Below are 13,137 nucleotides of genomic sequence, written 5' to 3' on the forward strand. Positions count from 1 at the left end.
CTTTCCTCCATACTGACCTGACTGTGCTAGGTGTTCACCCAAACTTGTACCTCACAACAACTGTCTGCACAGGTATGGCTGAAATAACACCAATGGCTTCAGTAATGTTTGCCTTGGATGGACAATGAAGTATGGAACAGGCTGATGGTGCTTCTGAAAGAATCAAATTAGCTTTGCTGCTGTCCTGCAGCACTAATAGTTATTTTAAGTAACCTGTGCCTTTTGCATTTTGAAACTCCAGGACTGGTATTGTGGATGTGCACAATAACACAAATGCAAAAGATTCACTTGCAGTAAATGTTTAGTAAATGTCAGATTTACAGCTTAATAAATGTGCCCCATATCAGTAATCCATAATAGAGAATATAAGGTTCACAACAAATGGCCAATGAACCATTACAGATTTGCCACAACCTACAAAGTTTACAAAACAGCAAAAAACAAAAGACCATGAACTCTTATAGTATTCACTTGTTTGTGAAATAAACGGGAGGGATTTCAGTGGCAAGTATATAGTAAAAACATTAAACAAACATACAAAAATACTGCTGCATGATGTTAATTTTACATTTGTTACAATTAGTTGTTGGTTGGCTGGTATATAGATTCCCAATGTGTCTCATTTGAGTAATATTACATCTTTAGTTAATATTTGGGATTTACAAAAGGCGGTTTGGAGGTTGTCTGAGTAGCAGAAGAGGGAATTTGGGGACCTCTGAACTACCCTGGTCATGTAATAAGTAATTATTAATTTTGCTATTTACTTGCCTATGTTAAATAACACAAAGCTATATTTCAGGCCATTATGTAATCCTAATTATTTTTTGCCTCCTCCGTACATCACTAATATTGCAGATCCTAGTGACACCTCTCATTCTATGATTCAGGATAAGCTTTATAAATTCTTTGGCCTTGGAGATTGTTTGGCCATGTAGATAAGACAGTTCCACCAGAATTACCTGGCCTAATCTGCCATTCTGATTACAGTGTATATTGACATCTTTAATCACTGTTTCAGAATTTGAGGATCTGATGTCTAATCAAATGAAATGGCTAATTGGGTTTGCTAATCATTAAACAGACTCCTCTGCTTGGCAAAGCTTTATTGCAGAGAAAGTCCAGACTGCAGCAGCATATTTGTTAGCACAGTTAAAGTGTGGGGCAGCACACATAGCCATCCACTACATATTCCGGGACACAGGAAAGCTGTTAAGTACTCCCTAGTGGGATTTATATTCTATCCTCACTTTATATGAAGTTAAATTCTTTGCTTCTGCTAAAAAAAAAGCTAAAAAGGCAATTATTAAATCATTAATATTGTGAAATTGCCAAGTGTGAGAGATTTTCTCTTTGCTGCTAAATCCAGAATTATCAGCTGCAAAGGAAAAAAGTGTATGTAGGATATCACTTCTTCAAATGTATTTAATATTCCAGGAAATGGCACATTAAAAGCAATCCATGTAACTGTATTATTAAAGGGGCACAATGTTACCCTAGAGACCTCTGATTTTGATCCCATCCCCAGCAAAGTCCAATACCCTGCTAATAATCTATGTCTGCTATTATTCCTTCAGTTGGGCAAACATGTAACAGTTCTTCAGTAATAATATGTATCAACCAGATATACACTTAAAAAAAAGTTATACCCAATTAGATGCAGGAACAACATATTCAGTCATAATGTATTCAACAGTACAGAACTAAATTAAAAAGAAGTTCATCCATAAAGATTATAAACAACTCAAACTAAATGAAAGAATAGTCAGTGAAACTCTAGTAGTAATGAATACAAGGGAAAAGATTTTAGTGGACAGCAGTGAGCAGAACAATGAAACAGCCCTGGAATATTGCTTATGGGAAGAAGTATGACGCACCCAAGGACAACATATACATGAGCTGAGCATATATCATCACACAAGGTACATCACAGAAGTCCACTCTATAGTTCCACAGTGAAGTTTAAAATAGAGGTATGTCTCTGTGAGAAAATAAAAATAATGGCGGAGTAATTGTAAACTAATTTATTGATCACACAGGTATATTTAAAATGTCAATTATACCCATTAGATATTTCATAGAGAACTAAACCAACTCACTGTTGCTATCTGCGCTTGAGTACCTAGGTCTACCCACTTGCTGCCGTGATGAGAGATTCCTATTTTCCTTCTGGAAGTTCACTTTTTCCTATTTTAGGGAGATTGCCACAGTATAATCTGAAATATACAAAGGTGAATCAAACACCCAAAACCCCCATGTGGAGCGTTAGGAATTTTGGCAAGGAGATCCGCCATTGGCCCAGTAACATATGGGATTGGGGTTGAGATTGAGTAGACAAACCTTGTAGCTCATTTTTGGATAGCTGGTCCTTTTTAAAAACAGAACTGATATGCAGATAACTGTTTCTTGGTACAATGCCCCATGCTATGAGAACATGTTCTGTGTGTTCTCTTTCACAGCTAGCGGTATGTGGCACGCACATTGTCATTGACAGCTCCTGCTTCCTCTACTGACAATTTCTTAGCTATAACATGAGATTTGTTATTAAACAAACCTACATTCTGCTAGTATACTTTTTGCCGCTAAGAAAGAATTGGTACACTTCTTAAAAGCACAAGTACAGTTTTAAATAAATAAATAAAAACAAATTTAAAACACAATAAAAAAATCTGCTTCTTTCACAGTTATCAGACTGTAATAAATATGATCAAGCATTTATTAAAACATAATATAGTAAACTTTACCTAGGTTAACAAATTAGTCAGAGTTGTCTAGTTAACAGACACACATGGATGCTGTTATATTTGATCTGGACATGCATGCATCAATATTCTCTGACCTTGACACAGTAAAGCCGTCCTCCTATGCTTGATTCACAAAGATAAAGTCTTGCATTAGCACAGCAGTCACACAATGTCATTTATTGATTTACAGTGTCATATCACTAAAAGCCAACAGCTAACAACTAGTGGTGCTCAGGTAGTTCTGATCAGAGTTGATTCTGACTCAGCTCGAGTTATTCTTACCTTGGATGAGAACTCCAAGTTCCATTCTAATATTTATACACCTGTCATTTACAGTCATTGTCTGGTGAGCAGCTTTGGCTGAGGCATAGTATATCTCTCTTTGACAGGTACAGTACAACTCATTATAAAAATATGATTTCCAAATTTCCTAACTTTTTTTAGCTTCTACAAAGACTTTTCTGGAGTCTGGGGCTTCAGGCTGCTAGTCATTTTGCCATAAAAATAACCCACCACATAGAATATAATCTAATACGGTTTTATGTTTCTCCATGTTTCTAAGTAGTATACAACTGGGAGGGACTCCGCAGTCCAAAGGCTAGGCATTCCATCTGCCAGACTCCCCACTATTCTTTTCTGGGGGGTAATTGCCAAAGTTATGAGTTTACTACTCCAAATATCTACACACTTTAGGAAGCACTCGCTACATTCTTCCCATAATTCCCTATTATTACCTAGGGTATACTATTTTTTGTAACATATAAGTTCTGCAAGGGGCCAAATCTACTGAGCCATAACCTTTTCAATATATGTTCTTTCCATAAATCCAGACCTGATAACAGATCATTACATAACGAGCTTTTATAGTTAAAGGTGAAATTGTTAGATGAAGTAAGAAGCTGAATGAAAAAAGTATGTCTTATAAAGCAGAGTCTATAATACCTATTGATTGTCCCAGCTATAGAGAAGCTGAATGCGTGTGTTTCATTGCTGTAAACGTGTAAATGTTCTCTTTTTTTATTCTCTGCACCTGACTTTTATTCTGCAGCTTTTTTTCCTTGCCATCATTTGAAAGTTGCATGCTGAGCTTCTTTCTATTTGCCTGCCACGCAATCCTTCATTTCTAAATATACTCTTCTGTTCTCTCCTGGTGTCTTTCTTACAATTCTCATTCTCACCTCCCTTCTCCTGTTATCCTGTTCTCTGTTTCACAATCACAGGCTTCTTGTGATTCGATTTCTCTTGTTAACAGATCTGGTTCCCTCAGAGGGGAACAAAATACCACTGACACTTTTTTTCTTCCTGCATTTGCCTGTCTTTGACAGAGCAGGTGCACCGAGGTGTCACATACTAAATAAGGGGATGTGTGATCGCAAGTCCCCCCCCACCCCTTCTCCACCCAGCAGTGTCAACACAGACCACCTGGTGCTAGATCTCTTATGAGGTGCGGAAGACTGCTATCCTTCAATATCCTTACTGTAAGATTCATTTTACATCCAAATGGGAAAGTGTCAACACATTATAGTGGAAGTACATAAAAACAGCTAAATACAGATTTAAAATGTGTATCTGTCAAATCTATAACCTGCTCAAGGAAGTGGCAATGACCCTCTTACCTGTGCCGTAAGGGGGTGATGTGGGATAATATTTGATGCCACTTTGAAGGGATGTATGGATAGCTGTGTCACTTCCGCCTTTCCTTACCTTCCCTCTTTGATGGCCAGTCTGGAACAGTGAGGAAAATGTAACTGGTTGCATCAGCACCTGTATGTGGCACCATATTTAGCCCTGTCCTTTGGTGTATGGAGCAGAAGGTGTATCGAGCTGGGAAGAGGAAACCACATTTGGCTGCTGAAGGAGAGCTATGTATCCCATAGACCAGAATGGAGAGATTGTAGGGAGACCAGTGGAAGTAAGCATACTGGGGGAGTTAAGCTGCCTGTGTGTTTAGTGTACACTATGTTTCATTAGTGTATGTGTGTTCAGTCAACAAATGTATAGTGGTTAGTGTACGTGTGTGTATACTTTTATTTAGAGGTCAGTTGGGCCCTATCCAAAGCTTTGCTGGGGAAGAAGAAATGCTTGCTAGTTATGCCCCTAAACCTTCCACTAAATTTGTAATTAGTTTCAGCCAGTTTAATTTCTAGGCTCTCACGTGCCCAATTTTGGATGTCCTCCAGAACTATGGTGGTCTGTTTATGGTGTTGGTTGGGAGCTTGATGGAAATGGAACTGGCCACAGGCCAACTGGCCACAACTAAAATATACTGAAGCAAATAGTACATTATTAAGAATCATAATTAGCTACAAATACTAGTACAACAGGGAATGGCGATGATACTTTTACAGTACAGTCATTTTCTTGCCAGAATTACAGTCACCACTGTAATTATACCACCAATGTTCTAACTGGGGCATCAGCAAAGTGGTATATTATGGTAGTGCAATCTAATAGAAATTAGAATGACAACATTCATACGTTTAATCAAAGGCCCCAACATACATAGTATATATAGTACTTAAAATATGCTAGGCAAGTGCAAATAATGGCAAGTAAATTGATGTAAATTCCTGCTCAATGTTTTACTAGAGAAGAGGGGACAGTACTCTGATTGCCCGAAAAATAGACAGTGTCCTATATTAATGTTTGCTCTAAAAAATGCACTGGGGCTTATTTTCATATGTCCTATTTTTTCATGAACAACAATCGACATTTATTCTTGAACAAAAAATCAATTTCAATCAAATTCTGGATCATCATCATAACACTCCAAACCCTGAAATCCATCATGAATTTCTTGTGACTCCATTTCCTTTAGAACCATTAGCCCCAATTTCTCATGTCTAGCAATAGAGCTTTCCTTAAATGAGCACCTCTTGCCCATGTATTTATATATATATTGTAGCCTTTTTTTGGGGTAGGGCCTATATTTCAAGCATCCTCAAAAATACAGAAAAATCATGCTAAGGCTTATTTTCATGGTAGGGCTTATTTTCGGGGAAACAAGGTAGTTCTCAACAGTAACACAGACAAAAATACAAAGGTTTTTTTTTTATAACAGTAAGGGGAGGGCTGAAAACTTTGACAAGGATATTTATTTCTGTCTGTGATCCTGTTAGAGAGTTTTCCTCAGTTCCTATCCCGGATCACCAGATATCAATAAAAACCCAAAAGGAGTTCAGATTTTTTTCTCACTATCCACAACTAGAAATGACATACACTTTACGCTTTAATCTGACCTAGACCATTGTTAATGTACATACATTTCTGGTTTCTTTTGTGAAAACCTTGTGCCTATTTCCTGTCCCAGATTACAATTACAATTTTCCATAAAATATATGAGTATATACAAAACATATATGGAGTAAAATAGTGCTTAAAATTCTTTATCTGCAGCTAAGACATTTTATTTTATACTTTGTACAGAAGGGGAAAATGTCTGTTGAAGTGATATTTATTGATGTTTAGCCTAGCTAAATGAGCTAATAGTACAGTCCTAAATTCCCAGAATCACAGATTAAACATAATACAGGACCATATTTCATACAGGACTATAGATGTTTCAAAAAATGGGAAACAAAGACACAAGCAGCAATAAACCTGACAGAGGCTCCAGACCTTTCCTACTCTACTGAAAAATGATTTTTGTTGCTGCGTCTACACCCATTGGATATGTTTTCCATCATTTCAGGACATGATATGAGAAAAAATATCCCCAGTAGGGACACTAACAGAGTAAACAAGCCATATGATGTAACCTTTCTTCATTCTATCGCAAACTGGAGTTCGATTTTAAAATATGTGTAGATAGATGTAAAAGTAAAATGTAAAAGTCTAAAGTCCCTTCAATCTGTATATAGACAAGGAAATAGGGAACACTAAGCAGTGCAAAATGTTTTGAACCAAATAAATAAATCTTGACGACTGGAGGTTAGAGCATTGTTTCCTGTTTCCTTTTTAACATGGGGAACCATTCAAAAAATGTTTCGATCTTAAGGGAACTTTTGCTAGGGTTACTATATCTACAAATTAAAGAATATTAGTGTGGTCGTCAATGGGAAGAATGTATATTATTTTGCTGGACAGTTAGAATAATGTCACCCTTACAGATAGCCAAACAGATATTTGGTCTCAGTTAAATTGAGCAGATAGGCACACACCTCCCATTGCTCAAGAAACACCTAGCAAGCTCTCATGAGCTTGCTAGGGGTGAACCCTGATTGAGAAAAATTTCGTTAGAGATTAAAGAATGGCCGAACTGCTACACTTTTGCTATCCAATCACCGTTTTAGTGTCTACAGTAGTGAACAGAATATGGTAAAGGCTTTGGATAGTGTTTGACTAAATAAAGCTTGTTGATGGTGGAATAAGAGCAAATTTTCTATGCTTATAAATAAAGGTCACAATGGTAATAAATTGAATTATAGGTAGATAAAAATAGCATCAGTAAACTCTGTAAAATATTTAAACAAATACAATAAAATGTACTTCAAAATGCTAATTATGTATTACACTAATTCTTCTAGATAACAGTCTCCTTTAATCCCATAAACATTATAACTCAGATTGGAAGAGTCCTGTTCACTTCTTCATCTAATTGCCAAGCTTTCAGTTTGTTCTTGCTCAAACTATGCTATAACTGCAGTGGAAGTAAAGGGAAGGAGTGGCTGGGTCACAAAACAGGATGTTAAGAATTACAAACCCCTTTAATTTACCATGATAAGCAAACAGAAGAAAGACACCTGACCTGTCTCACAGCGCCCTAAAGTTAGGAAAGCTGTACTTTTTATTTGGATGATCCCAATCTTGGAGCTCTCAAGATATATTGATGATATGTGAATAACTATGGCAGCAAGTCAAATTTAAAACGTTAGTTTTGGGTGAATTTGGCCTTTAAGAAAGACAAGATCAAGCGTTTAAAAACATCATGCAACTCCCCCTCCTCTACCACCAAAAAAGATCATGAGTCAGAAGACAGAGGAGAACATTTTTGGCATTAAACAACAAAAAACAAGACTCCCTGGCAAGTACTTTCACTGTGTGATTTGTATCTGCATTAGTCATACCAAGTTCGTATAACTCTCATTGCAGCAGACATACGTACATGTCTGCTGATTATGATTCATAGAAGTATTGCTGCAGAGGTGGACCGAGTGTTTAATGTCTATTAAATAGTGTAATAGGTAACAGAGTACCAGATTACTCTTGGTGCATGCCACATGACCCAGTTAACTGAACCAGATGACTGTGATGTATTAAAGCCATTAGAAGCCACATATTGCGGAAGACTTTGCAAGTCTCTGAGTTTCTAAGCCATTCAATGTCAAGGGGACAGCAGTAAATTGCTCTGACATCCTCTGCAGGACACCCGCTGCTGATGTGAAGGGGTTAATACTACTACTTACTAGAACAGCAGTTTGGGCTAATATAAGGAAATTCATGTGAACTATTCCCATGGTGTTCAGGGGCAACACACTGAAAAAGGTATCACAATGCCTTCAGCACCTCTAATAAATGATGATTGGGTATAAAAACAAATTTTTTCTATACTAATATTACCAAAACTTCTCTTGAATCTTTAAATGGAGATCTCCACTCAAATAAAGAATTACATTTTTGAAAGAGGTTGATGACTACATCCAATTCTGTTGCCTGTTTGTGCTATATTTTGTCTTTTTTTTCTGTGCTCTTTCTTTTGCAAAATTCAAAATATATCTAAAGTTGTTATTGGTTATCATTTTAGATTTTCATTATCATTTTTAGAAAATTTCCCTTCACTTCCTAATCTGAAATTAGGAGATAACCTTCCAAAGTGAGGAAGATCTCCTTGTAGACAGTTGTCATTGGGACAAGTGTCCCCGCTATTGCTGTCAAAGTCAAAATAATATTGGTTGGCTAACCATGTGATCGGATAGTGAAGGATTAAACTCATCATGATGATGTCAATTCTATTCTCAATCAGGAACTCTATTTTAGATATATAGCATAAATAAGGGACTTTTTTTTAAAATACACTGAATTATTTCCTAATGAATAAATAACTGTATTAACTTACAAATAAAGGCTCCTGTATGACAGACTAAACAAGTGCTAGATGCAGTTAATATGTGATCTACAAGCCTCATAAGTGAGCAAAAAAGCCCTTTAATTCTTCCGACTGAGCCAAATCCTCCATCATTTGTGCCTCACATACTCCCCCTCCCAGCAATTGCAACTCACAATAGGTAGGTTTCAGCAGTTTTATCGATCAAGAAAACAAGGTGGGACTTGGTGGTGATTGACACGGTAAATACTTCAATGATTCAGCAGTGACTTTGCTGATAGCCACACTCATGCAACATAGATTTATCCTCCTATATTAAATGCAGGCACAGCCAACATGAGAGTGGCAACTATACTCTGAACTCTATAGCAGTGCAGAATTGTTGCAGCCCCATCACAGGAAGCTGTCTTAGGTGGACTTCCTTGGCACGATCAACATGTATTTCTGCAGGATTGTAGGCAAAATAAGAGAAATCTAGAGTGCAGAATAACGAATATTTAATGATCCAGCACATATTTTTCAATATGGGGTCACAATACCACTATAAGGAGGGTCTATTATATCTGCCTACACTGATACTTTATGATTACAAAAGGAACACACTCTAAGGAACCTGCAAAGGAAATTTGGATTTTGGTGTTTTGTGCAGCTTTAATTTATTTTTTTATTAGACAGCTCATATTTACTTGTGTACAGAAAATACCTGATCAAGGAATGACATGATGAAATCTACCTTACCTAATGAATACCTAGGAATCAATAGGGGATTCATAAAACTAGGACAAGGCAATTTGTGCACCATGTGTATTTTTTCTGACAAGCAAATGTTTTTCCCCACTGGATGGTATTTATAATTGCATAATTAGGAACATTTTAAAATCTCTTAGGTTCATAATTGACAAAATTGTACACTTGTTCACAAAGCAGACATTGTTTTTACATTTATCCTAGTTTTCATATACCCACATAGTATCAGAGCTGTTATCAACTTCTCCTAAAGTTTTTTTTTGGTCTTAGTTTAGGGTAAATGGATAGACATGTTAATGTCAGTGCTCAGCAGCCTTCATATTCACTTTCAGCAAGACATCAAGATAAGCAAAACATCATCTTACGTGTTTTCAGTAGCTTAATGCATTCCTAGTATACTAATCTTATAGGATGGAAGAGATTACTAAATGATGTTTTTTTGTGTTGGTAGGTGTAAGCAAATAACATAGTTTATATTATAATATACTTTTACTAAACTTTACTAATTCTTTGGTCAATCTATAAAGCAGGGGATTTGAAATTCACTAACTCATTCCCTGGTAGAGAAACTTCCAGGTACATGTGTTTCAATGGCAGTATGGTAGGATCTCGCCTATGCGGCTCGCGGCCATCGGGTCTAGTACGGAGTCCAAATAAAAAAACACAATCTTCATTCTAAAATGCTGAGGCAGTGTGGGTGGACGTCTGCAGTGGTGCTCCTGCATGGTACAATCGTCTATGCTGCCTGCTCTCCGGAACTGTGAGCAGATGTCTGCAGGTGCGGAGAGAGGAACACTGCCCATGTGTGGAGGTGAGTATTGTACTTTATTAATAGGACTCCTGACTATCTTTTTCTTATTCGGCCTACCCTGCCGCCACATTAGGCCGGATAGTCGAGAGTCTACTGTAATAGATTCTTCAGTAGGGAAGGTTTCAGTGAATTCCAGTTTACAACTATTTACAACTATTTTTCCAATTTACAACTAGAATGTGGTATATATTCTATGTATTTGTATATATATTTTCTTTATAAATAGCTGTGCAGCTGCGAATATCTGTGGACATGGAGATGGGATGACACATCAAAAAATATATGGGGGCAGATTACCTCAATCTTGCCAAGTAGATAGGGACTTACCTTTGCTCATATGTAATTCAAGTATTACAAAGAGTATGGTGTTTTCTAGTAATGTCTTGTTTATTCTTAGCCTCTCTTCATTTAGTGGGCCTGATTTATTAAAGCTCTTCATAGCTGGAGAGGATACACTTCCAATAGTGAAGCTGGGTGATCCAGCAAACCTGCAATGGATCTGGTCCAGGTTTCGAAACATTCCAGGTTTGCTGGATAATTCAGCTTCACTGATGAAAGTGTATCCTCTCCTGCCTTGGGGAGCTTTAACAAATCAGGCCCACTGTGTTACTTAGACCAATAGCATTGGCTTTATAACAAAGCATATATTAAGATTTTAGCGATGCTTATGTGGAGTATTTATAGAAAGTACAAGATCGTGCTTGTGTAGTGCAGACCTGTAAACTTTGCACTTTGGAAAGCAGAACAGTCACTGAACAGCACTTCTATATCTGTTGCAATCCTTCTTTCTTGATATGCCATGCCCTTACTTGAATGCAAACTTTCTGGGGGGATTGCATGAGCAGAGCACACAGGGAATGCACACAATCAAAGCACACATAGTCAGAGCACAGACTCTTTGGCCCTGATTTATTAAAGTTCTCCAAGGCTGGAGAGAATACACTTTCATCAGTTAAGCTTGGCGAACCAGCAAACCTGGAATGGATCTGGTCCAGGATTGAAAACATTTGCTAACAAATAGCTAATGACTTTTAGGAAATCTATTCCAGGTTTGCTGGGTTACCCAGCTTCACTGATGAAAGTGTATTCTCTCCAGTCTTAGAGAACTTTATTAAATCAGGGTCGTTATGTCAAGCTAGAATATGCTTGCTGTAGAGCAACAAGAGAAAGCATACTCATTAAGAACACAAGCAGTCAAAGTACACAAACATAAACACTGCAAATGCTGAAAGGTTGAGTATATGTGCAGAGAGAGCATGTAGCGTAAAAGCATACACAACATATACAAAATCAAAGCACAGTCTACCCCTCACATCCAGTATCTATGGCTGGAGCAGTACCACTCCTATTGTCTTGGGGACCACCATAAGTAATAAAAGGCATAACAATAAATGGGTTGAGTGGATACATGCAGTTAAAGTTGTTTTTAAAGTACTGACAAAAAAGTACCAAAATGGGTGAACTATTACATTCACCTAAAATAAACACATAAAAAATAAATTCTTCAGATACCCCATGCCAGTATATTTTGAAACGTTGAAAAGGCACTAAGGTAGCCTTTCAAAACTGACCTATGGTATTTGATAATAATAAGAATACATAATATACATAATATAAGAATACATAAGAATGTAGCTAAGAGGTTTACTGTATTTTTTACTAATTCACTTACCACACAACCACTGGAGTCCAGTTTACGATCAGAAACACATCGAAAGTTCTTGCTACATCCCCCATTTCCCTTGGAACAATCCCGAACAGGGCCGAAGGAGTCTAGCAGAATCTCAAGGTTATCAAATGAAGAAGAGGTCATAAGCTCCTCTCTGTTGACCAAGCAAACAATAGGAAAGGAAAGTGGGGGAGAATGATAGATAGAAAGAGACAAGGAGGAAATATATCAAATCAAAGCAAGCTACAAAAAAGAGCACTGCAGTCAGTGAAAGGGGCACGAAAGAGGTCAAGGCCACAAAATAATAGATTAAGGAAATGGGTAGGATTGAGACATCGGCAAAAAGTGAGAGATGTGTTCATAAAAACATACAAATCATCTGGCAGAAATGTGCTGCCTTTGTGGATAATAACTGGTTATGAGCAAGCAGTACTAAGAATGTATTCAGCTTTCAGCCATTATTTACTAGAACAATGTGTCCCTGATATAGGAAAGCACATTAATCAGAGCACAGGGAGAGGCACAACACACTGACACTATGTCTCCCCTGTGGATCCCCACGCACTCACCTGACCTCAACAGCATCCTCCATGACAGTCATGTCTGTTTTACACTTGGCTGATGGATTAATGGCCAGTTCAGCAGGGGGGATGACAAAGCTCTTACTGAGAGGAAGCCACATACCCTCTCCCAGGGTGTACGTAAATCTGTGTTAAAAGAGACAAGGTGTCACCACTCCTTTTTTCCATATACATTCATGGAAAATAAATAAAACAGGACTAAAGTAAACATCATTACTATGGCTCCTCTTCAAGTTACTTGCAAAGCCAGAAAAGAACCATCAATATGCACAGGCCTTGGGGGAAAGGATGGAAAAGGGTAGCTCAATCTTTACCAATATTGCTAAATTAGCTATATCATGTGTATAGCTAAAAATTGCAATATCTGCTAACCAAAAGACACACATTTGAGTGGAATTTTCACATGACTGCTGAACTTGTAAAATGGGCTGTATTACCACAAATATAACCAATATAAAGAGGAAATCCCATATTTGAAGCCTTATCTGTTAAAAGGCATGCCCATGGAACCCTTCTTTATTTAAAGTACTAATAAAATGAATCAT

The 13,137-nt window shown here is 37.3% G+C and overlaps 1 protein-coding gene across 2 annotated transcripts in view; it reads right to left on the reverse strand.

Annotated features, from left to right (window-relative positions):
- Nucleotides 1-13,137, reverse strand: part of ASTN1 (astrotactin 1) — a 330,666-nt gene that overhangs the window by 70,872 nt on the left and 246,657 nt on the right. For both annotated transcript variants that reach the window (XM_072419736.1, XM_072419735.1), the window contains exons 10-11: nt 12,581-12,718; nt 12,015-12,165 (exon numbers count right to left, since the gene is read on the reverse strand). In XM_072419736.1, the coding sequence (XP_072275837.1) occupies nt 12,015-12,165; nt 12,581-12,718 (289 nt within the window). The remainder of the gene's footprint in view (nt 1-12,014; nt 12,166-12,580; nt 12,719-13,137) is intronic.

The sequence above is a fragment of the Pyxicephalus adspersus genome, chromosome 8 (genome assembly GCF_032062135.1).
Source record: "Pyxicephalus adspersus chromosome 8, UCB_Pads_2.0, whole genome shotgun sequence".
NCBI lineage: Eukaryota > Metazoa > Chordata > Amphibia > Anura > Pyxicephalidae > Pyxicephalus > Pyxicephalus adspersus.